Here is a 23,780-nt window from a genome sequence, read left to right as displayed (position 1 = left end):
CGGTGGACATACCAGTGACTCCGCTGTTAAAACGAACGTCAAAATTTCAAATTATGATAACCTGGAGGAAAAGTTCCATCCCCCGGTCTCTTTCCAAGTGACATTAACTCTACAAGCAAAACCAAGCTCCATTTCTCAAAGCAGTTTAAACAAGAACACACCCTCGGCGGGCACGCAGACTCCAGGCTTCCAGCCGACTCCCCGAGGTCAGCCGAAGTCCCGGAGAAGCCCCCAGGGAGTCTGGGGGACCCGGCGAGGAGCGAGATGGGGGTGGGGCGCGCGGCGAGGGCTGTGCCAAGCCGGAGGCGGGGGAAGAGGACCGGGCAGGAGAACACCGCCAGGACCCCGAGCTCGGGTGTAAGCGCGGGGCACACTCAGCGGGAGCAGCTCCGCCTCCCGACCCCGGGTCCGGTCCCCCGCCGGCCCCTCCGCTCCCGGGCACCACGGGGTAACTCCGAGCTTCCCAGCCCGAGGAAACACAAATCTCAGAGGTCCCTGAGGGGCGGACACCCACCTGGCCGAGCCCCACCGAGGACCGGGCCCACCGTGCCAAACAACAGCAGCCACTGGAGCCGGAAGACCCCAAAGGGCGAGCCCGCGCCCGATCCCATCGCGGCAGATTCCGCAGGTTCCACTCAACACTCGGCCGCCTCTGCCTCCGCCTGCTCCATCATTTCCCAGCCCTGCTGGGGCCCCAGAGCTGCCCGGGATGCGCGCGCCCGGGACGAACACGCGCTCGGCACTGACGCAACTCGGCTCCGGTCCGAGCTCGCTCCCGACCTCGCGCTCCCTACGCTGACGTAGAGAAAAATCCAGTCGCCGGCGGGAGAAGAGGTTTTCAGTCCCCGCCGCTAAAGCTAAAACCCTCACTAGCCTGCCCCGCCCCCTCACACTCGCTGCCCCGCCCACTGCCGTTCACGCCCCGCCCCTTCTGCTCCCAGGCCCGCCTACTTTGGGCGTAGAAGGACCTGATTGGAGGAAGCACTAGGAAAAGTAGGTGGAGCGCGAGACCCAGAAGCGGAACCGAGGAGAAGTGAAGGGCAGCCCCGCCCCCTGCGCAGCCTTTCCTGATTGGCTTGCTGGCGCGGGGCGGAGCGTCGAGCTGCGCGCCCATTGGCTGTTTGGTGGCGGGGGTGGGGCTACGCTTAGAGGCCTGACCAGACAGGACTCTCTTGGGTCCGCTCTGCTGGGCCCGGCTTTGTGGTTGAGGTCGGGTCTCTGCTACTGGCCCCGGGAAGATGGTGCTGGGTGGTTGCCCGGTGAGTTACTTACTTCTGTGCGGCCAGGCGGCTTTGCTGCTGGGAAATCTCCTTCTGCTGCACTGTGTCTCTCGGAGTCACTCGCACAACGCTACCGCCGAGCCCGAGCTCACATCCGCTGGCGCCGCCCACCCGGAGGGCTCAGCTGGCGCTCAGAGCTGGGAATATGGCGACCCCCACTCTCCAGTCATCCTTTGCTCTTACCTGTAAGCTACCCGGTCGTCGAGGCGGAGATGGCGATGGGGCCAGAGATATATGGGTGTTGGGTAGGGGAAGGGAGGCTGCTTTTTATTTTTTCAGACCCTCTCCACCTGAGGACCTGATAGCACGCGGGAGATAAATGTCATGACAGGTTTCTCACTGCTCTCACCAATGTGCAGGGGAAAACCTTGCGGGTCCGTGGCAGATCCTTTGGGATCCCGAAAGAGGAGAACTAGGGAGGAGTGACATCACATAGTCTCCGGAAGAAGGATACAAGGTTGTGCCTTCTCTATGCTGCTCCCTTTGACCAAAGGAGAATCCATCGTAGGTGCTAGTAATGAGGCACGAATGGAGTAAATTACTTGACCTTGTCTACAAGCACTTTCTTAAAAAAAAAAAAAAAAAAAAAAAAAAAGCAATATCCTAACCGTTGCAGAACCAAGTCATTTTTAACATCTCTTTTTTAGTCCATAAGAAAAGGCGTTTGGGAGATGCAGGGGGAACTGGGAATCTTTTGGCTTCAGTTTCGCCCCCTTAGCCTTGTGGCTCTTTACCTAGGAAAGGGAGACAGCCATGGGAGAAGGAGAATCAGGTAGAAATAGGACCAGAAACACTCCCAATGAAAGGATCATTTGGATGGCTGTCTATTTGACTGCTCTTCTTCAATCTGACAGCATCTCTTGTCTTGGGAACTGTCAGAATAAAACCCTAGAAAACTTGAAGAAATGTCTCTTGCCTGTTTTGATTATATACATGTAAACAGCCATTTTTGGAAAAAACATGAGAATGATGGTCATGACCTTACTGGTGATTTACAGACCTGATGAATTTATAGAATGTGACGACCCAGTGGATCATGTTGGAAATGCAACTGCATCCCAGGAGCTCGGTTATGGTTGTCTCAAGGTGGGTTATTATTTTGTTTTATACGAAAACTCTTCCATAGAGAAATAGTACTGGCTAACTGCTGTTACAAAAAGGTATAAGGGGTACAAAGTTACCTTTTTGTAGACTTCATTAGAATGACTTACTGGAAATTTGCAGCATGGCCAGCATCAGTGACTGAATAAGACATTTCATTTCCTCAGGAAGAAGTGGTGTCTGCCAAAACTACCCAAATGCACAGACCAACCTGTCTTTTGTTCTTTGAGCTATTGAGATTGACTGACTTAAAGCTATTATGTCACCTTCTCATTATCCTTCAAGCGTGCACTTTCCTAAAAGAACAAAAAAAAAAAAAAAAAGCTTATGCACTTTCTAAAAAACCAATAATGGATTGAGCTCTATCTTTGTTACACATGCATTTGGGGCAAAGCTCCTTTTGCCAATGATCTTTCTTTTCATGAGGAAAGCAGTTTCCACCATATCCTTAGGAAAGAGATGGGAGTCTTTCACTATATGCCTTTGTAGGAGATTATAGTATTCAAGGAGAAGCCTTTGGTAACAATGGCCTCTTGGAATGGAAAAAAGCCATTCAATTCAGTTCCATTAATAACATCCTAGTTAGTCTCCCCACAACCAGTGAAGTTCATATACCTCCTCCTCGTGCTGCACAATGCAAGTCAAGATTCAATCAGATATAAGAGAGTTATGGGAAAATATTGTTTGTACTAAATCAGAGACAGAGGAATAAACCTGAAAGTAATACCAAAAAGGCAACTCTTAGTATAATCGTGTATAAAGAAATGTTTTCAATACAATGAGATTTTGTTCTATTGATAATTATCAATGAAGGTTTTGAAGGTTAAAGTTAAGTACTGTATAGAGATCACTTAGTTTTGCCCACTTTTTTTTTAAGATTATTTGAGAGACAGCAAGCCAGTGGGGGGTGAGGGTGAGGGTGGGATGGGGGTGAGGGTGAGGAGGGGGTCAGAGGGAGAGAGAGAATATCAAGCAGACTTCCCGCTAAGTGCAGAGCCTGGAGGTAGAACTTGATTCCACAACCCCAAGACCACATCTAAGCTGAAATCAAGTCAGATGCTCAACTGAATGAGCCACCCAGGTGCCCCTACTTTTGCCCATTTTAATTAAAAACTGAGTTGATCCTGTCAGGGCACTCAAACTGCCACTTTCCCCACAAGTCCTAGAGGACCAGTATAAAGGCACTGAATCCCAGGGGAGGTATGATTTCCGACTCCCTTCCCTTTGAGGAATGCACCAATGAAAATAATAGTGAAGTACTTAATAAAGTGCCCGTGGAGAATGTATAGCTGTGCTTTCTCTGCTAGAATTCAGTTACATAAATGGTAAGAGGTCCTGTTCTGAAATTTTTTGCTGAAATTTAAACTTCTACAAAAATGTAATATAGATATCTGATAATCACACATTCACAACCAAAAAAAAAAAGTTCTGATTCAGATGATATTCAAGTTCTTACCTAATTATGTTCATTTATAATATATATAAAACAGACCTCTAATCCACATTGACCATTCCCAAATGCTCAGTAATGTGTTCTCTTTCCTGTAAATATAATTAAAGCATTGTGTTCATCTACTCTAAATGGTATTTAATGAAACTGATGATAAATTTTTTATTATATTGGAGAAGCTAGTCATAAAGAAGAAAAATCAGTTTATTTAAAACAATGTACAAATAGAGTGGAATAATTTAAAATCCCTTGAATCACTAAATTCCTTGCTCTTGAACACAGCTTAACCCAACTTTGTTAGTACAGTTATCATCCTGAGTCACCTTTAATTAGTGAATAGAAAGATATATCTACAGAACTTGCTTTGGTGAGTTTAGGTTGTTTGTTTTGTTTTGGTTGTCATGCCACAGTTTGGTGGGCAGGCCTACGGTGATGTGGAACACACTTCAGTCCAATGCCGGGCCCTAGATGGGATTGAGTGTGCCAGTCCTAGGACCTTCCTACGAGAGAATAAACCTTGTATAAAGTAAGTGTTACTTTGAATGGGGTAGGCGGTACTTGGTTAGAGGTAGAGCTTTTTTCTTTGTCATCTCTTGATGTGACTTTTATCTTAAGTGTTAAAGGGGCAACATTATTACTGTGCATAATCCATGGACAAGGGCAATGTGGTTATAAACAGGGCACTGGACTTAAGAGACCAGAAGCCATAAGTTCTAAATGTCTCAATTCATCAACTAGCAAGGTGCTTTGGAAGCCCAGAAACTGTCCCTCACCTACAGAATAAAGGTGTTGGACCAGATGATCTAGCTCCAAAATTCCTATGATAGGCATAAATCCTGTGAAAATAGCCTTAATATTTGAAGAATAAAAGTTTTATTATGAAAAGTGTGGGTCTCTCCCCTGGAAAATAAGTTTATCTTTAAAAGAATTAGGGTCATTTCTGTAAATTTTTCTTGAAGACACAGAATATATTCATATCATTTGCTAATGGAGCCTGTGGTGTTTAGTGACAATATTAGAGCAATTGCAAATGTAAAACTCAAATCCTTATTGAAGAAACCTCATGTTTAGTTGCCACAAAACAATAGAAGAGTATATGGAAATTAGTGTTCATGTGAGGAAAGATGACATTTCTTTAAAGAACTGCATTCAGAAGTGCAGCCTCAGGAAAGGAGCCCGTGTGGGAGAAACATGGGGGCCCAGACTCCACTCTTCCCAGGATGCCTACAGAGCAAATGTGCTTGATTATTTCTTGTCTGATCCAACTCAGTATTTGTTCCTCTATGTCCTGGGTCGTACTCTTTTGAGACCAATTAGAGATTTTCTTTATGGGGAAGAGAAGAGGCCACAGAGGAACTGCTACACCATCTTTTCGCTTATGTTAAATTCACTAATCATTAAGTGTTTTAATTTCATGTGGTAAACATCTTCCTTTTCGTTCCTTCTGTCTAGATATACAGGACACTACTTCATAACCACTTTACTCTACTCTTTCTTCCTGGGATGTTTTGGAGTGGACCGTTTCTGTCTCGGACACACTGGCACAGCAGTAGGGAAGCTGTTGACACTTGGAGGACTTGGGATTTGGTGGTTTGTCGACCTTATTTTGCTTATTACTGGAGGGCTGATGCCAAGTGATGGCAGCAATTGGTGCACTGTTTACTAAGAACAGCTGTTGTCATGGTCCAGAGAGACATGTCTTCTGAATTCATCTCTACAGGCTCAAAACTCTTCCTTGATATCAGACCTGGCCATTACTTTCCCTCTTTCGGGGGAATAGGTTTGGTAAAGAAGGTTTCTGTGGACTCTGGGTTTACAACCCAAATTTCACCTTGCAGACTAGAAATGACAAGCAAACGTGTTTGGGAATCAAGTATGTACCTTTCCTTACATAAAAAATATAAAGGCTAATGGCTAACTTACAAGTTGTAGAGGGGTTTCCATAATGTATTTCTGTACATTGCTGTATCTTCAATACTTTAGAGCAAGTAAACCCAACAAGATGAACACAGTGAATATTTTTAGCCTTGTGCCTTTTGTGACCTTAAATCTTCCTGCAGAGGAGATATGAAGCTGAACCAATGAAAATCTTCAGCAGAAGTAAAATGGCCATGGATTTTAATACACATTGAAATTCTGACTTTCTGAATTCAAGTTGCAGAATAAATTCTCCCAACCTGGAGTGCTGTTTGGTATTTTCAGTAGGTAGAATGAGACTCAAAATTGTTTGTTTTGCCAAAAGCTGGGCATTTGAAATGAGCCACTCTATTAATAAACCCTATTGTTACATCATTATGCTCCAGAGGCAGTATATACCGTGCAATAATTTCATTTCAATTATATTTTGAAAGCCCAACAATAATCAGATATGTCTGGGTTTAGCTATCCTCTTGGCTATCCTATCTGAAAATTAGTTATCTACTAGTTTAGAGAGTCTATGTTATAGGCTGGTAAGAAAGATCTCCTACAACTAACTGTAAAACTAAAACTAAAATTCTCCACAATTATGTAAGATAAGGTGAAAAGCCTCATAGCTTTGGGGGAAAAAAAAGATTCTTACTTAAAGGACAGAATTACTGAGCAATGGGTAGAGTTAAGATGTAATTTATGGGGGCAAACATAACACATTCCATCAAAATAAGCATGGTACTGGAAGCTCTCACTGTGGGCAACAGTAGTCAGCAGTTGCGAAAAAGAGACAGCCAAGCTTTTGCATTCCCAAGTCACTGGGAATAAAAGGAAATATCCTTAATTATAAGTGGTTTAAAAACTTAGTTCCCATCCTTTGCAATTTAAGTTGAAAAGAACTTTTAAATATGAAGTAAAAGGAGGACTTTTCAGACAAGTAAAACTAAAAGCCCGATATTCAGGATAAATCCTAAAACCAATCATAATAGATTACTTAAGGACCAAGAATCGGTTAAAATAACACCAGATACGTTCTATCCTTATGAAGCAGCTTTTCTAAATGTTTCAACTTTATCATCCCTGATTAATAGGATCACTGTGTTTATATTATCAAATGGTTGGCAATTGTGTAAAAATTAAAACATTATTCTGCCTTGAGAATTCTGTACTACATTGACCATAACCTTGTTTGTAACAGTAATAATTAAAATTGTTGTAGGTCGTCAAGAAACTGGATCTCATCCCCAGGAAAAAAAAAAAAAAAATGCACTTAAAATTTTGCATAGAATTTAAGGAGATGCCATATTAAAAAAAAAAAAAAAACCTAACTTGTAAGAGAAATCTGGAAAACAAATTAAAATCTTACCAAAAATAAGGTACTACACTAAGCCACAAATCCTGGTTCATCCCACACTTGGGAAAAAAAATCTCCTTCAGGATATTCACAAGCCCCATCAAAAACAATTTTCTTTAAAAACACCAACACTTTGGCAGCTTTCAGATTCAAAATCACTAATGTTGCCAGGAGGATAAGGATGAGTAAAAAGGTCAAAGTCTAGAAGTTATTGAAGGATTTGTCCTATAAAAGAAGCCCTCTCACAGAAAGCTCTGAGACCACAGGCAGGGTGATCATTAGAATCTAGTATTCCTCAGTGACAGTCCACAGTAGTCAATTTGAATTTGACTTAGAAATGATGCTCATCAAAAAAAAAGAAAAGAAATGATGCTCATCCTCTGTACCTACAAACCCTGGCCAAATGTGGTACCACCTGAAAAACTGATTGAGAAAGGTAGTATTATTAAAAATTCTATTTCCTTTGCACTCTGGATTCAGGTTGTCTCTTCATATTCAGTAGGTCTGTTCACTCGTGCGCATGTGTGTATGTGGGTGTGTACGTTGGTGTTACACCCAGTTTGTGACTATAGAGAAATTTTAAAATCCACAAGTGTCCTGTCAAGGTTAAAATAGAAACTGACTGTTTTTCAGTTGTTTCCTGTGTTTAAGTAAAATGTTATCAGCTTTCCAGACTTCCTGGCACCATGTCCTTCACTTGCTTTAGTGAGGCTTCTTAGCAACAGTAGAGCACCCCAATCTAACAGTCCCTGTGTGTGTGTGTGCGTGCATGTGTATTTTAAAACATTCATTTATCTTAAGAGACCCTAAAACTTGCCATCTTTGGCACATCTTCAATACAAACCAGGTAATATAGTTTTGATTTTGTTAGATGATTTCTCTTTAAAGCAAGATAATTAATTGATTATTTCAGGTGTGACTGTCAGGATCAAAGTTTGACTTCCTCGAAGAACCATAATGGAAAGGGAATCACTGTCCTTCACAGCTTCAATAACATCAGTTGTGGTGGTAACAGGTTGCCCATTTATGCTGACAATTACATCGTGGTCTCTCAACCCAGAGCTGGGAGAGGGGAGGAAAGAAAGACCATGAAATTATACGTTTTATTTGTTCCCATCTAGAATTTAATGTCTGTCTCCTATGACACTATTTTGCTGTCATTTTTTTTTAAGATTTTATGAGAGAGAGTGTGTGTGCACAAGCAGGGGAGGGAGCAGAGGGAAAAGCAGACTCCCCACGGAGCAGGGAGCCTGATGTGGGGCTTGATCCCAGGACCCTGTGATCAGGACCTGAGCCAAAGGAAGAGGCTTAACCGACTGAGTCACTGGGGCACCCCTATTTTGCTGTCATTAAACATACAAACAGGAAACCAGAAATAGCCCAATCCTTTCAAATATGAGGGCTCTTGTAAGATATGCTAGGAAACCACCTAGGGACAACAATCCTATTTACCTTTATAAATTCAGTCTTCTAACAGAATCATGTAAAAAGTTTATTCCTCCCATATTATTGGATTTGGTTTGGAATAGGGAATTTTGCTTTTATTTTTTATCTGTAAACCTCAAACATACTCCTGGTCTTACCAGCAAAGATGAAGAAGAACACAAGCAATAAACTTTTCCCCCATACAGTTCGGTTTTGAGAGCTCACTCACTTGCCCCATCTCCACCTACAAGTTATGGAAATGAAGAGTCTGTTGAGCTGTATGACTGCTCTGCTTCCAGGAAGTCAAAAACCAGTCACCCTTCCAAGTCTAAATATTTAAGACTCTGGTTCTAGGCTGCTTTTCCCCAAAGTTGTGATTATATTTTGTCTCCAATATATTTGCTTCACATAGAATATATATTCTAGAAACTTTAGGTCAATAGTAAGCTGGAAGAGAGACATCAAATTAAATGATTCCAGGAGACATCATTTTAAAGAAATGTGGAACCAAAGGAAGGATATGGGAGGATTACCAAGATATGTGGAGTTAATTTTTTTTTTTTTAATACAAATTTAAAGCCAGAGGATGTGAAGAGAAGTTTGAGGGCAAAGCTAAAAGCCTGGAAAACCTTTAGCACAAGGACAGCTCAGGAAGATGACTGGGACAGTGCACAAACAAGAAATTTAATCCACTGTAGTTCTATAGGTAGAAAAAGAGAAACCTGCCAGTTATTGCTGAGTGTATGGTATGCACCAAAATGAGGGTATGAGGCTCAGCCATAATAAATAACCTATCCCATGTGCTACAGCTTGGAAGGGACTTAAAGTAGAGTTTGACCTTGGGTCTTTCAGACTTGAAAACCCATCTTCCTGCCACTCGCTCTGCCTCTTAGAAACAAGAGAAGCAGCTACAAAACAGGACAATCCGGGAGTTAAGCCAGATTCCACATCCCTGCTCTTGACTTATATGTACCTCTCAAGTGAACTACCTCTCTGTACCATAGCTGCTGTTTCTGTAAAATAATGCCTATATCATAGACTATTGGGGGCTCAAAAAGTATGTAAAACACTTAAAGTGATGCCTGACATAGTAAGGGGTTACTAAGTGCTGGCTGTTATTACTGTAATTACTGTTATTAGATAAATAACAATTAGATAGATAGATATAACTGGGTGAAGCCAGAAATAATAGATTTCTGGTTTATCAGTGACTTCAAGCAAGCAGTAGTCCCACACTTCAATGTTTATACAAATCACCTGGAGATCTTGTTTAAAACAGATTCTGATTTAGTGCTGGGGCCTGTCATTCTGCATTTCTTTCTTTTTTTTTTTTTAAGATCTGTTTATTTTAGAGAGCACAGCCACATGAGAGGAGAGAGAGAGAGAGAGACCGAGAGAGAGAGAGAAAGAAGCAGACTTCAACGCAGACCCCGACTCGGGGTTCAATCTCACAACCCCATGGCCATGACCTGAGCCTAAATCAAGAGTCCAGTCTCAACCAACTGAGCCACCCAGGCACCCTTCATTCTGCATTTCTAAAGCTCCAGGTGAAGCCAATGCTGCTAGTCTACAGACCACACTTTGAGCAGCAAGGACTAGGAGAACTGAAAGAAATAGCTTTGGCCTTGAACCAAAAGATAAAAATAAAGGGGTAGGGGAAGGGCAGGAAGCAAGAAAGTCTAAAAAAGCCTATGACATGCCAAATTTAGTAACATGAGACCTAACCCTTAGCTATTAACTTTTAGTACCCCATGGTTTCTTCCCCCTACTAAAAAAGTTGCCATAATATAAAAAAAGCTCTCGAGAAACAAAAGCAGTGAGAGAGGTATACTGAAGAAGTATAAGAGAGAGATCCAGGAGAATAATTGTAGGACAAGCCACCTCTTCCCTCAGTAGGTATAAAAGTTTAAAAATGAGTAAAATCAGCTGGAGCACTTCTCTGATGAGCTGTTCTATCCTTTGCTTTATTAACATTCACTCATTCAGTGCTGGCGTCTGATATAGTCTTCCAGAGTTCAAGAAAAAAGTGTCTTAAAGTACCTAAAATATGTTCTTAAACTTTTAGCCCTCCCGAATCTTTCCTATTCTTAATAACTAAGGTATCAAAAGTAGATTCAAGAATTGCTAGCAAAATTACTTTAAACTTATGCTATTAACTCATCATGAATGCTTGGGCTACAAGAAAAAAGAATCATCCCCTTCCCCAAAAAAGTCCTTCCAGACACAGGTACACAAATCTAAATCAGCACTGTCCAATAGAAATGTAAGACAGGCCACATATGTCATTTTAAATTTTCTGGTAGTCACATTTTTAAAAACTTCCTTAATTTTAGAAATCTCTTTAAAAATAGGGACACCTGGGTGGTTCAGTAGTTGAGTATCTGCCTTTGGCTCAGGGCATGATCCTGGGGTCCTGGGATTGAGTCCCACATCGGGCTCCCTACAGGGAGCCTACTTGTCCCTCTGCCTGTGTCTCTGCCTCTCTCTCTGTGTCTCTCATAAATAAATAAAATCTTTAAAAAAATTTTCTTTCAAAGTAGATGAAACTCATTTTAATAATATACTTATTTAACACAATATAGGTATTATCACTTTAACGCATAATTTTTTAAATTATTAATAGGTACTTTAGACTGTTTCATAGATGTCTTTGAAATCCACTAGAAACAACATACAACTGTTGTGCTACTATATAACATCTTAAACAATGCAGTAATTAAAGTTAAAGGCAGTCCTTCCAAAACAAAAGGTATGTTTAATGGAAAAATCTTTTATATTGATTGCCTCTGGGGTTTTTTTAATTTACATAAATTAAAATTAGACAAGATTCACTTCCTCAGTCACACCAGCCACATCTCAGTGTTAACAGCCATGTGTGGGCTGAGCCACTGTACTCACAGTGCACATCTCAATCCACATATTTACCATGGTGCCCTAGCTGGGCCAAGGCCTGAGCTCTTACCTTTCAGCAGCCGTTCCTTGAATCACCTCATACACAAAAACCCCAGAACTCACATCAGGAAAATCTGGATCTTGCCTTTTCATCTCTTGAAGAAGGCTAAGAAAAGTGAGAAAAGGTTTCCCAGAAGATTAAGAAACAATGAATTCACCACCTGAGCCCCAGTCAAAGCCTCCAACTCAACAGGTACTCTCATATGTTCTACTCAAAGCTTCAGGCAGCCAGGGAGGATTCCATCAAGCTGGTCACAGTTATTCTAACCTGGGGGTGGCCCGGTTCTCTACCAAAGCCCCAAATCATTGGACATTATCAGGTATAGCCATAGCGAAAGAAGCTACTGAAACATAGTGTCAAATATTGGTGCAGGCAGAGGCAGATACCTACCCTGTGATAACGGGGCCTACTCTCCCAAGAGTAGCTAACTGTGGTCCACATGCTTTAGATTCCCTGTTAAGACTGTCCATGTGTGCCCTTTGCTTCTGAGAAACAACCCAGACATACTGAAACCCCTGCTTACTTCATAGTGAGAGGCAGCATCCGCAGACCGAGATACTTCTTCTGTGAAAGAGCCTTTCCTGGAAAGGAAAGTTATAGGGTGTTACTAACAACAAAACGTCTTTCCTTTTGGCAGACCCTAAAAAGACAGCAAGTCACAGAATATCCGTACTATAATTGTAGCTGCCCTTTCAGGCTGTCAGCAATGAAAACACGCTTCGGGGAACCTGTAGTCACTAGCACCGACACTGCTGCCGTCCGCCTCTCATCTCCAGCCTATGGGTTTCCTTTCTGCCAGAACTCACCTATTTCTGGGCAGGACACATGCCTGGTTTTGTGCCTAGTTGCCCATATTGCCACCCGAACCACCGTGCTAAGAGCTGCGTACCAGGGACCCCTAGTCCACAGAACCCCATGGCCGTCTCCACAATAGCCCGAGTATTCCTGAAAAGCAGGAGGGGGAGAAACCCCCCTGTTACCTTTCAACTGCCGCTCGTGGAATTCTGCCAGAAACTGTCGAATTCGATCGGAGGGAATGGCGAAGGAGATTCCCGCTGTCACCTTCAGTGTATTTATGCCAATTACGTCACCATCCTGGCAAGGGAGGAGGCCTCACTGGCTCGCCAAGTTGTGCAAAGTGGCCAATGCAAAGCCAGGACCAGCAGAAGAGAGAGTGAGGCTAGTCAGGGAGGTCCAGAGCACAGAGCGGCTAGAGGAGAAGCAGGCTGGGGGGAGGGGGTAGGAGGACAGGGGGCCCGGGGGGGGCCTGCCCTGTGCAAATCGCCACTGAGGGAAGGTGGTGGTGTTTTGTTTTTTTAAGATTTTTTTTTATTTATTTATCCATGTGAGACACAGAGAGAGAGGCAGAGACACAGGCAGAGGGAGAAGCAGGCTCCGTGCCAGGAGCCAGATGCGGAACTCGATCCCAGGACTCCGGGATCACGCCCTGAGCCACCCAGGTGCCTCTGAGGAAATTTTTTTTAAGCTTGAGTTCATTTTCTACTCCACCAAATGATTTTAAAAGTGAGCCACAGTTTGTATGTTGACACCGTGAAGGGGACAAGGACTATTTATGAAACCAAAAATAAATATGGAAAAGAGAAAACGCTGTTGGATTTGCAACAACACTTCAGTGAAATTTCAGAATTAGCTGATTGACCTCTGAGAACAAAGCTTTATGAGGCCAAAGCTATGAAGTGGGAACCACTTTCATCTTCGTGCACCTCATCATCCTTTAGCCTTCATTGGGTCATGGGAAGGGTAGAAAGCAGACTTCCGGTCATATTATAATACGTATCATAACTCAGTAGGTCTGGAGTGTGGTCTGATGGTCTGCACGTCACCCCTGCTCTAGTAAACTCGTTGTCTACTGGAGAAAGCAGGCACAAAAAAATTACCCGCGTTGCTATGAGTTAAGGAGGGCTCAGTAATTTCACATAACGATTCATCCTCCAAAGAGCAAGTATAATGTGTAAGGAACCAAAAACAGCCCAAAGGGCCTCAGCATGATCACAGACTGCATATCAAATAGCACTGCACTCTCTGTTTTCAGTGTATTTGAGCAACTAGAAATGCTTGCATTTCCACTAGAGATGCTGAATAAAACTTTACAAATTAAATAAAAGACAGTGTAATGGGTTCTCACTGTGGCTTTTCTATCTCAGGTCTAAAAACCTCAACAGACCACGTCATGTAGCTGGCATTCTGGGATGAGGGACAGATCTTCATATGTAGCAGCAGGGAGTCCTCAAGGATCGACATTTCATAGTACAGTTGGACATCGACATACAGTTTAGTTAACTTTTGTTAACTGCACAATGAAAACAGAAAGCATGTTGAAGAGATGTCAATAAGCAGAAGTGAACCCTGGCACCGTCACTTGGGTGAGATCACATGCCATGTGACAAGTGATGATAAATCCACCAATGACCTTAAAGTTTTGCTAACCATTTACGTAAAGTGTCCTATCCACAGATCTCTGGTCTGCATTATGGAATGTGTAAAGTCTTTGAAAGTTCGGAAGAGACAAGAAGCAGCAAGGAAAGTAGCCACTTACCAAGTTCACCAGGGGGCCCCCAGAATTGCCGTGCTGAAGACAGATTTTGAAAAAGTCATCAGTGCTGCTTTTCTCCTTGGCATTTATACAGAGTCCCTAAAGAGGCTTACCAACAGCACCCTGCTCTGGTGAGCCCCTGTTCCTCCCAGGCAAGCAAAGCCATGCCCACTGTCATCACCAACAGGGAAGTCAGTGCAGGTAAAGGACAACAGCAAGAGGACCATCACCTTCTACAGTAGGGGTGGCCTCTAGGACAGACCCTAAGAGACAACCCAATATCATGGATGCCGATGATCACATCAAACCGGCTAGACTCTAACAACATGGCATTCCATCCCTCCCATGAGAATCCAACTGGACTTTGCACAGCCCCAACAGACCAAAGGGACATGAGGGCATTCTGACACGCTCTTCTCCCTGTCCTGCCCTACCTTATCAGCTGAGGATGGCCCTCCCAAGTGACTTACATTAATTATGGCATCAGTCTGGATATAGTCCATGTCTGAATCCTTCAGCCCCAGCTCTCTGCCCCCTCGCTGTGTAGTGCTGACAATTCCTGCAGTCACTGTGTTCTGCAGAGAAAATGGGCTGCCCAAGGCCACCACGAACTCTCCAGCCTGCAGGTCGGATGACCTTCCCAGCAGCAATACAGGAAGGTCACCCTGCACGCACCCAGGAGGGGTGGGAAGGGTAGAGAGGTGAAGAACAAATCAAGAAGAGAATCAACCAGTATTTGCGTACAACCCACATCTGACACAGTCTCTATCATTTGGGCACTGCCAATGCAAGAATCACCCACCCACTCACCTAGGTTCTACAAGTCCCTAATGCTTCTTCCTCAAATCCCAGCAACCACCAACTGTCACTCCATAAGATGATCAGGATCATCTCTAAAGTCTAAAATTATTGCTTTGTAGAAATTCCTATAACTAAGCCAGCAGTGAAGTAGCTGGTGAACATACCACTGATATTAGCAACTCACTTAGCACTATACCAGCTCAGAATTCTATGGTCAAAATCAAACCACAAACAGAAAGGAGATGGCCCAGAGCAGTGCTTCTCAAACTTTAATGTGTGCTTGAATCACTCAGGGATCTTATTAAAATGCAGATTCTGACTCAGTAGACCAGGGTGGGATCTTAGATTGTACATTTTTTAAGATTCTCAGATAATGTCAATGCTGCTGTTGTGCAGACCACATTGTGCAGCAAGGACCTCAAAGTATTCCTTAGCATCCTTGAATCCATTGTAATCAGTCCTAGTATTCTAAGGCAAGCAGAGAGAGGTTTCCCAGCAGCAGCAGCTATTGAAGGAGGAGGTAAAGGAGGCTGGATAGTTAATAGAAATTGTTAGGGACATACAAACAGGCATAAAAGAAAATAAGAGTGGAAAATAGGGAAAAAGGAAATTTAGCAAAGAACATATACCAAGTTAAAAAAAAAAAAAAAAGATGTGTGGGAATTGGGCAGTGAGGGAAATGGCAGCAAACTGATGAAAATCTCCAGATGTACAGACTGATTTGGCCCTTGCACACTCACATTTGGCTCAATCTTAATCAGCGCAAGATCCAATTTATGGTCAATGTCCTTGATAGTGGCTTCATACTGGACCCCACTCTGGAGCTCCACCTGGATCCGCTGCTGGTTGGTGATTACGTGGGCGTTGGTAACAATGAGCCCATCCTCAGACACTATGAACCCAGAGCCGCTGGATGCAGGCATATCCTTGCTGCTAAGAGGTGACCTGTCCCCACAAGACAACAGCATAAGCAGAAGGCAGGAAAATCAGGGGATCCATCACAGTCTGGGGACATGGGAACCTCTCATTGATCAAACACACCTCCACCACAGTTTTCTCAGACATTTTACTATCCCGTCTGAGTTTTTTTATTTTTATTTTTTAAGATTTTATTTATTTATTCATGAGAGGCACAGAGACATAGGCAGAGGGAGAAGCAGGCTCCCTATGGGGAACTCCATACCAGGACCCTGGGATCACACCCTGAGCCAAAGGCAGGGGCTCAACCATTGAGCCACCCAGGTGCCCCCTGTCTGTGTTTTCATTCCCTGCACGAGTACTTAGACTCCTCATGTTCAGTACCCTGGCCACCTCTTAGGAGCAGAACAGAGAGCTGATGCCAACTTTCCTTTTCCAGGGACAACCCCCCTCGCCTCCTTCTCCAGTGCTGGTCAGAGCAGCACCCCTCTGCTTCAGAGAGGCCTACCCTAATCACACTCCTGAGAGCAAACGTGCACCCAGTGCTACATTATTGAGGACCCAGGCAGGTAGGAAGTGGAAGAAGGCTGGTTCCCGCTTAGGTTCCACCACCAAGTGGCTTCGTGACATCGGATTTCCTTCCATGAAAACGAGCCCCCCCCCCCCCGAGCAAGATCACCATGGGGGTGCCTTCTAGCTCCTACATCTGACCTTCAGTTATGTCGTGGGAGTTGAGGGAGAGAGAAACCCCACGCTCCTAAGTGCAGAGGAGTAGCCCGGACCTGGTGGTCGCAATCCCTACGCTTCCGCTCTTTGGCTAAACCTCCGCGAACGGATTATCCAGCCTGTTAGGGCCGCGATTTCCTCGCAGCGGGTTTTAGGACTCAGCGCCGCCTGCGCCGCGGGGGTGGGGGCCTGGAGCGGGGTGCCGCGGGTGGGCGGGCGGGCGGCCTCCTGCCTCCCTTACCTGCGGAACAGCTGCAAGTGCACCACGGAGGGCGCCACCTTCTCCACCACCGCCGCGAGGAAGTTGTACTGGCTCCGGAGCCGGCCGACACTCCAGGCCTCTGGGAAGAAATGCTTGGTTCCTGGGGGCCTGAGTGCGCCGGGCGCCCTATGCAAGCTCTCCGGGTCTCTCCCCAACTCCGCTCCCCCCGTCGGGCTCCCCCTCTATTCGCTGCAGAGTTGAGAGCTAAGGGCCTCTTAACTCGGAAGGATGCGCCTTGAGGGAACTACACCTGTTATCCCGGGTGGGTAAGAGGAAAAAAGGGAGGGGGGGAGATGGTATTTAACAGGCCCGGGGAGGCAAGCGGGGAGAAACCACGCAGGCACTGGTAAGGCGACACCTAAGAAGGAGAGAAAACTGGGAACGCGTAGTTGACTCCGGAGGCAAAGGCGCCGGCGGGAGCTGCGAGCACCCCGAGCCGCGGGCGGCGCTCACCTCGCCCCGCGCAGTCGCCCTTCAGCACCGGCACGGCCGGGAGCGCGCCCCGGAGACGCGCCGCGCGGTTCTGGGCGCGCAGCTCGCACAGGCTGGGGTAGGTGCGCCCGTCGCTGCCGCACACCGCCGCCCCCGCCGCCGGGCAGCCGCACGTGCCCCCCCGGGCGCCGCGGAGACGCCGGGCCCCGGGCCGCGCGCCGCACCGCAGCCCCGGAGCGCACGGCCGGCCCGCGGCCCCGCCGCACGCCTCGCCCTCGGCCGCCGCGCACACGCGGCAGCAGCGGCAGCCGTCGAGCACCGGCGACGACCCCGCGGAGCAGGCGGGCAGCGGGGGGCAGCGCGTGGGCTCGCAGGCCGCGGGACAGCGCAGCGGGGGCCTCGACCTGCTAGCCTCGACCCCCGGCACGGGCAGCGAGGCCGGCAGCAGCCACAGCAGGAGAAGCGGTCCCAGCGCAGCGGGCGGCGGCGGTCTGGTCATCCTGCGCCCTCTCTTCCACGCTCTCCGGTTCCTCTGGACCCGCCACGGCTCTAAAAAGAGCCTCCCTCTCCCGGAGGATGCCGCCTCCGTCAGCCCCCGGGCTTTAAGGGGCAGAGCCTGGCCGACCTCTATACACACACACACCACCCGTCCCCCCCACCCCGCCCCAGCGCCAGCTCCCCCTCTTGCCATGAAGGGAGGTCCCCAGCTCTCCCCCCCTTGCAGGCACCCACGTCGAGAGGTCCAGAAAACCAGTAATGGGGCAGACTGACAAGAGAGATCACCCACTCACCAACAGAAGGTCAGCGTTAGGAAAACACACACCATATTTCAGTATTTCACATGGTTTTATTACAAAAACAAGCAACAAAACAGTTTTAGAAAACTATTTTTGCTACATACCAATTAGGAGATCACATAAAATGAGAAGCGTAACAGTTTCCATGCACTCAGCTCAGGGCTTACAGCGAGTGCATTTCACAGCTGAAACATACTGGTTCAAAACACCGAATCATGCCACAGCTTCAATAAGCAGTAGGGGAAGAGGTCAAACAGTATATTTATGCTAATGTTAGCTTTATTCAAATTCTACTTAGCATGAGTGACTGTATGACTGTTGCAGGCGACAGCATTGAGAAAAAAGGAGTAAGAAAAAAAAGTGATGTTGGTAGAAAAGATTTACTAAACATTTTTGACATGTTCAGAGTTTATAAACTAAAGCTCATTTGGGAAGCTCAATTTCCAAAATGGTGTTACTGGTCAACAGTGAAAGCAAACATCAAATTCCATCGCTCAACTACTGAACCTGCAAGTTAGGTTCTTTTAGCCCGTAGCAGAGCAGTTATATTCAGGAAGAAAAAAAAACAAAAAAAAAAAAAACCTTTTTGCTTCAAGTGACTACAAAGCTAGACCTTACCTCTGCCCTTTCTCATGTGAGTGAGCGTAGCATTCTACTCAGAAATAAATGTATAACCTCCACTATTTTGGCCAGCACCTACTCTACATCTTAGTAGGTTTATGATGTCTCACAGGAAGCAAAAGGTCAATGTTTACCAACCACCAAGTGACCTTGAGTAAGCAAATCCTTAAGCTCTCAAGAACAGGGATGGTAAATAGTTCAATTATAGGAAGACCACCTGTAATACTGTTACACAAACTGGGTCAAGACCACTTCAAAAGTCTTATGAAAACAGCACAACTCAGCGGTTTTTATTACACAAAGAAAATGTAGTACCTTTTTTGGTTCTTTTTTTTTTTTTTTAACTCAGATTTATTCCAGAGCCTACACACTTAACTACTAACCTATACTGCATCCCTGCTCTATTTTTTTCCATCTGGTTCCATACACATTTAAAGCCAAATGCTTTGACTATATATGCACTATCTTTGACTCACGTTGTGTAGTGACATTAAAAAGTTTTGATGTGAAAGTGGCCAGAAGGTAAGAAATATGGGCACAAAAGGAATTCTGAAATAAGGTTTGGGAATGAGAATGCTTATAGACTTCACTGAAGATAATTATATTTATCTGGTGTTGGAACTACGTTAACAATGTTCCCCAAGTATTTGCCAATTAAGAGTCTTTGTTTCCCTCTATCATAAGAGTATAATCTAGATTTATAAGTATGTTTAATTTAACACATTTTTAAAATAGGCCCTACTGAAATAAGAAACATATCAGCTTTATTATAATAGCCAATTAATTTAGCAATAGTATTCTAGCAGAGATTTTACTGAACAAAAGAGAAATGGGTACATTTTCACAGTTTAAACACCAAACGATGATAGCTTTATGAGTTAGGGAATGTTTAAAGGGATCTCAAAAGTTCCTAACTTATTTTTGTTAGTGCAACATCAACAACATCAATTATTGTGTATTTTCTTTGACCTAGCCGAAGAATTTTCTTGAGGAAAATCTGAGGATGAAACCAGAGACAAGGAGACTTAAGAATCTGAAATGACTACATATCAGGTTACTTGAAGCTGTAACCTTGGTCACTCATAAATAACTATCTCCTAAACCATAGATTTCTGAGGACAAAAGTATACAAGAATCTGAAAAAAAGAGGATAGAGAGAGAGAAATCCAGTACTAGATGTCTTTTTTATACCAGGACCACTAGGCCAAATAATTAAATTATGAATAATAATGAATAATAGCTCCAATGCAGTGCACTCAAGAAAAGTTCTCAACATGACATGGGCTTCAAGGGAACTACAGTGCCTGAATGGAACACAGATTACCCTCAAGCCCCTAAGGCTTTCTGATGACATTAGATCTGGACATAAGGAAGGGGAAGGGATTTACTTAGGTAAAAATGTTTCTCTCGGTATCTTCCTATAGTCATTAGTTTTTAATTTAAAGGTAATTAACTGATCTAGCTGATAAATGGCATAGACAGAAATGAGTTAGTTTTTCTCTCCCTGTAGGGAACCTGATAGGTTAGCAGGTCACTATGTAAGTTGGACAAATTCTCCCAGGGACCCTGGAAATAGTATCTTCTTGTCAAATGAAAGAAGGTATACCCAAAAATCTGGGCAGGAAATGCAATCGATGCTTTTCTACCTGGGAAATCTCTAGTTGGCAATGCAGAACCTCTAAATTAATGTTTCTGTGCATAGTTTTTATTTTATTAAAAATATAAATATCTCTCAAGATTATCCTTGCATCTCTTCACTGTTAAGTACATGGAACCTTATCAGATTACAAGGTTTGATCATGCAAGTACACAAGGCTTCATTCAAAGGGCAATAAAAAAGAGTAGAAAGAAAGCAAATCTGCCAGGGTATATAATATACAGCACTTAAAATTAGACTAATATCAGCCCACTGAAGAAAGCTATGAAGTAAGGATTCAAGAACTCTGTGCTAAAACAGACCGTTTCTTCTGTCTGGAAAGCATGGATCAGAAAAGTTTATCTGGATGAACTATAGTCCGTCTTTTCCCAGCACCTACTCTAATGCAACTCTAACATTCTGAAACAGAGATCTGATCTATCACGCTGGATATTATCATACACTTAACAACTCTGCAAACTTCCAAATAATGCCATACCAATGGAAATGTCTGCTCTGTTGTCTACAATTGTAACTTATAACACTGATAAACCCATCCTCAGGGTCTGACACACAAACTCTGTGGGCAGGTCTATCACGTTAACATTATTTAGGGTCATAGACAGTAACAGAATTAATTCCCAAAAGTGGCTGATATGCTGAGGTTGAATCTTTCCTCATACCTTACATGAGATCCCTATTTCTTCCCCTGTGGAGGTCCCCTGGGAGGATCTATCCTAGTAGACATTCTGAGAGCTACCCATCAGCCCCCAGATTTTAACACCTCCCCTCAGAAGGTATCCCAGGCAAGCTAGAGCCTGGATCTTCTGCTTTCAGCTGGGGTTACTTACTACCTTCCGACTTCATAGTCAGACCTTGGCCAATAAATAGGAATTGGATAAACCAGATAACTAGCCCAAGATTCTGTGCTTGGCCTGGAAACTAAAGCAAGAAACTAAAACTAAGACAAGGAAATAAAACTTGGTTAGGGATGAAATTGCACTCCCAACCTCCTCTCACCAGGAAGACCTCAGAGTAGTCCAATTGGTGGCAACCTGCTCTCCATTGTGCATGCCTACAGGTCTAACCTAGTGACTTCCCAAGTTAAATACACTGTATTGGTATTTAAAACAAAAATGAAAGGCCTGCTGGATGGCCCCCACCCCCCCACAGAGCATCCACAGGAATATGAGTGCCAAAGGGTCTCTGACTGTCCTCCAAAAGGTAGAGAAACTGAGTCATGGCCTCCTTTTCTTGAGTCCTCCCCCCCTCCCAGGACACTGTGCTCTTTCACACATCAGAAGTCCGTATGCTCTCATCATCAAGGCTGAACAGAAATGGTTTCTCCTTGGGGTGTTGGGGCTCCGACCTGTGCCTTATCCGGGAGCTGGGCAACACCCCAGAAGTACTGCTCTCCCCAAGGCGAGACATGAGCAAAGAGTCCCCAGGAGTCTCTTCAGCGGGAAGCAGCTTGTCCCCGGCCTGGGGAACAGGTGTCCAGGGTTGCCAGGACGAAGCCACCGAGGGGGCTTTGCAGAGAGCTTTTTTCTCTTCCACAGGTGGCCGCCCCCTGCACAGGAAAGAGTTGGGCCCCCCGGAGTGGCTGGAGCTTCCAGAGCGAGTCAAAGAGATGGATCTGGAAAAGGACATATCCTACAAAATAACAGGGAAGAAAAAACCAAAGGAAAATAAGGCCTTTCCTGACCATGTTTATCCCAAAGCCCCAGGAAGAACACCCACCCAGGATCACCACCTCATAGGTCCGGAGACACCTGTCTACAGAAATCAAGTATGACCAACATGACTCACTCCAGATGTGTCAAGGTCTGCCTGGCAGGGAGATGTGTAGACTACATTGCAGACTCTGTTTCTTTACCCAACCCTACCCGTCACCTCTTTCCAACAACCAAAACCAAAACAAAACAAAAAGTAAAGCTTTGTACCTAAATTAGTAGAAAGAGAAAACAAACAGGACAGCTTCAGCTGCATCGAGGGCCAGACTGCTTGCCTACATCACCAAATAAAACCTGCCCACTCAAAGAGAATTCATCTCTAAGTTGACAGTGACTATGACCAGAAAGGAAGTGACTTACTCTGGGGTGGCACTTGAGGGCCTGGACAGCTGCCCCGATCTCCTTAATCCAGCTGTGCATGTCTTCTGGACTGTCCGCCTGCAAAACACCCACAGCACTTAGGAGAAATCTTACGCACTATGATTTCAGCTCTCAAGTCTGTGATTCAATTCTAAAAACATCACACCATTAGAGCTGGATGGATCCCAGAGGTCATCCAGTCCAGGGGCTCTCAGACATTTGAGGACATTTGTTTCCTGCAAACTCTTATCTGACACCACATAAACAAAACCGCTCAAAGTGGAGTTGCTCTGCAGTGAGGCAGAGGCGTACCTGCTGAAGCCCCTCACCCTCTCTGGAACACAACTGGCCTGGCCTAGGATCCTGTTTTACAGAGAAGGGAAAGGAGGCCCAGAAAGCCAAAGTTCAAAATTTATAGTTGGTCTAGATTTCAGTTCTCCTGACTCCCCGTGCAGACATCTTTCTACCACAGCTATTCAAACAGAATACTCCCATTTTCAACTCCAGTCCCGCTAAAGCCAAATCCTCTACAAATCCTCCAAGGTACATGTTATCTCCAGGAACAGGGCTCCCCTAGAAGCACAAGTGACCTGGGTCTGTCAGGACTCCATCCAGGCCTGGAGTTTAGTAGATATCCAGCACCAAGCTTATCTACAGATAATTAATTATCCTGCTGAACCATTAAAAAGCATATCCCCCAGAAATACCCACCAACCCCAGAAGAGGGCAGCAGCAGCTCCGTGAAGAAATGAAGGAAAATCAAATGGGCGAGCAGCGGCAGGTGGAGCCTTGGGTATTCTTTGTGCCTTCCAGCCTTACAGGGGGTCAACTAGACCTAGCAAATGTTTGCTGTGGCCCTCCTCAGTCTAACACGTGGCATCAGGTGCCAAGCACAGAGATGAGACCAAGACCAAATCCCTGACCTCCAGAGCTTTCCATTTGTTAATCTCTCTCCACCCCCTCTGTGCCTTCCCCTAACAGTACCACCCACATCACAAGTGTGCATTTGTGTGCCTAGGTAAGGTATATGTGAACGCCACACTCCAGCCCACAAAACAGTCCACATAGGTCCCTTTCTCCATCCTCCAAATTCTTCTTTCACATTGCATTGTATCAGGTTAAAATATGACCCCTTTCTGTCACCCCAAACAAACCCTTACTGGTTAGGTGTGTGCAGAAGACACTCAGAAAATAAACGGTTTTAGGGGCACCTAGATAGCTGAGTGGTTGAGCGTCTGCCTTTAATTCATCAGGTCATGGTCCCAGGGTCCTGGGGTTGGGCTCCCTCCTCAACGGGGAGTCTGCTTCTCTCTCTGCCTCTACCTCTCCCCCGTCATGCTATCTCATGCTCGATCGCTCTCACTGATAAGTAAATGGAATCTAAAAAGAAAAGAAAAGAAGGAAAGGAAAGGAAAGGAAAGGAAAGGAAAGGAAAGGAAAGGAAAGGAAAGGAAAGGAAAGGAAAGGAA

General features: G+C 44.9%; 4 protein-coding genes across 14 annotated transcripts in view; 1 reads left to right on the top strand and 3 right to left on the bottom strand.

Annotated features, from left to right (window-relative positions):
* Nucleotides 1-842, bottom strand: part of ADAM9 (ADAM metallopeptidase domain 9) — a 137,957-nt gene extending 137,115 nt beyond the window's left edge. The window contains exon 1 of the mRNA XM_077849229.1: nt 515-842. Coding sequence (XP_077705355.1) covers nt 515-611 — 97 coding nt within the window. The 5' untranslated portion in view covers nt 612-842. The remainder of the gene's footprint in view (nt 1-514) is intronic.
* A 287-nt stretch (nt 843-1,129) lies between these two features.
* TM2D2 (TM2 domain containing 2) lies at nt 1,130-6,123 on the top strand. Its single transcript, XM_077849239.1, has 4 exons — nt 1,130-1,465; nt 2,279-2,366; nt 4,242-4,357; nt 5,284-6,123. Exons 1-4 carry the CDS (start codon nt 1,239-1,241, stop codon nt 5,495-5,497), a joined length of 645 nt encoding a protein of 214 aa, XP_077705365.1. The 5' UTR covers nt 1,130-1,238; the 3' UTR covers nt 5,498-6,123.
* On the bottom strand, nt 5,933-17,731 carry HTRA4 (HtrA serine peptidase 4). 6 transcript variants are annotated; one of them, XR_013352989.1, is made up of 10 exons: nt 17,186-17,723; nt 16,712-16,811; nt 15,567-15,771; nt 14,496-14,690; nt 14,029-14,061; nt 12,452-12,566; nt 11,995-12,052; nt 11,481-11,576; nt 8,677-8,762; nt 7,945-8,155 (listed from the first exon to the last, which is right to left on the bottom strand). XR_013352989.1 is itself a non-coding variant. In XM_077849230.1 (9 exons), exons 1-9 carry the CDS (start codon nt 17,661-17,663, stop codon nt 7,990-7,992), a joined length of 1,446 nt encoding a protein of 481 aa, XP_077705356.1. In that variant the 5' UTR covers nt 17,664-17,710; the 3' UTR covers nt 5,933-7,989. The 6 variants fall into 6 exon arrangements, 3 of the variants coding, with proteins under 3 accessions (XP_077705356.1, XP_077705357.1, XP_077705358.1); XM_077849230.1 differs by lacking the exon at nt 8,677-8,762 and having other exon boundaries at nt 5,933-8,155; nt 17,186-17,710; XR_013352987.1 differs by lacking the exon at nt 8,677-8,762 and having other exon boundaries at nt 12,361-12,566; nt 17,186-17,725.
* A 260-nt stretch (nt 17,732-17,991) lies between these two features.
* The window catches only part of PLEKHA2 (pleckstrin homology domain containing A2), a 75,912-nt gene continuing 70,123 nt past the window's right edge, over nt 17,992-23,780 (bottom strand). For 5 of the 6 annotated variants that reach the window (XM_077849236.1, XM_077849234.1, XM_077849237.1 and 2 more), the window contains 2 exons: nt 22,312-22,389; nt 17,992-21,871 (listed from right to left, as the gene is read on the bottom strand). In XM_077849236.1, coding sequence (XP_077705362.1) covers nt 21,509-21,871; nt 22,312-22,389 — 441 coding nt within the window. In that variant the 3' untranslated portion in view covers nt 17,992-21,508. The remainder of the gene's footprint in view (nt 21,872-22,311; nt 22,390-23,780) is intronic. The other variant, XM_077849238.1, reaches the window with a different exon arrangement.

Source organism: Canis aureus, chromosome 15 (assembly GCF_053574225.1).
Source record: "Canis aureus isolate CA01 chromosome 15, VMU_Caureus_v.1.0, whole genome shotgun sequence".
NCBI classification, from domain to species: Eukaryota; Metazoa; Chordata; class Mammalia; order Carnivora; family Canidae; genus Canis; species Canis aureus.
Note: the sequence above shows the minus strand (reverse complement) of the source record. Positions and strands in the feature narration are given on the sequence as shown.

Bases quoted from the DNA above. Each gene is read 5' to 3' on its own strand.
- TM2D2 (XM_077849239.1), top strand. From the start codon at position 1,239: ATGGTGCTGGGTGGTTGCCCGGTGAGTTACTTACTTCTGTGCGGCCAG. The intron at 1,466-2,278 runs GTAAGCTACCCG...GGTGATTTACAG, and splicing joins GTCATCCTTTGCTCTTACCT to ACCTGATGAATTTATAGAAT. The intron at 4,358-5,283 runs GTAAGTGTTACT...CCTTCTGTCTAG, and splicing joins GAGAATAAACCTTGTATAAA to ATATACAGGACACTACTTCA.
- HTRA4 (XM_077849230.1), bottom strand. From the start codon at position 17,663: ATGACCAGACCGCCGCCGCCCGCTGCGCTGGGACCGCTTCTCCTGCTG. The intron at 14,691-15,566 runs GTGAGTGTGCAA...GGGTGCGTGCAG, and splicing joins TGATTAAGATTGAGCCAAAT to GGTGACCTTCCTGTATTGCT. The intron at 12,567-14,028 runs GTAAGTGGCTAC...CTCCCTTGCCAG, and splicing joins GGGGCCCCCTGGTGAACTTG to GATGGTGACGTAATTGGCAT.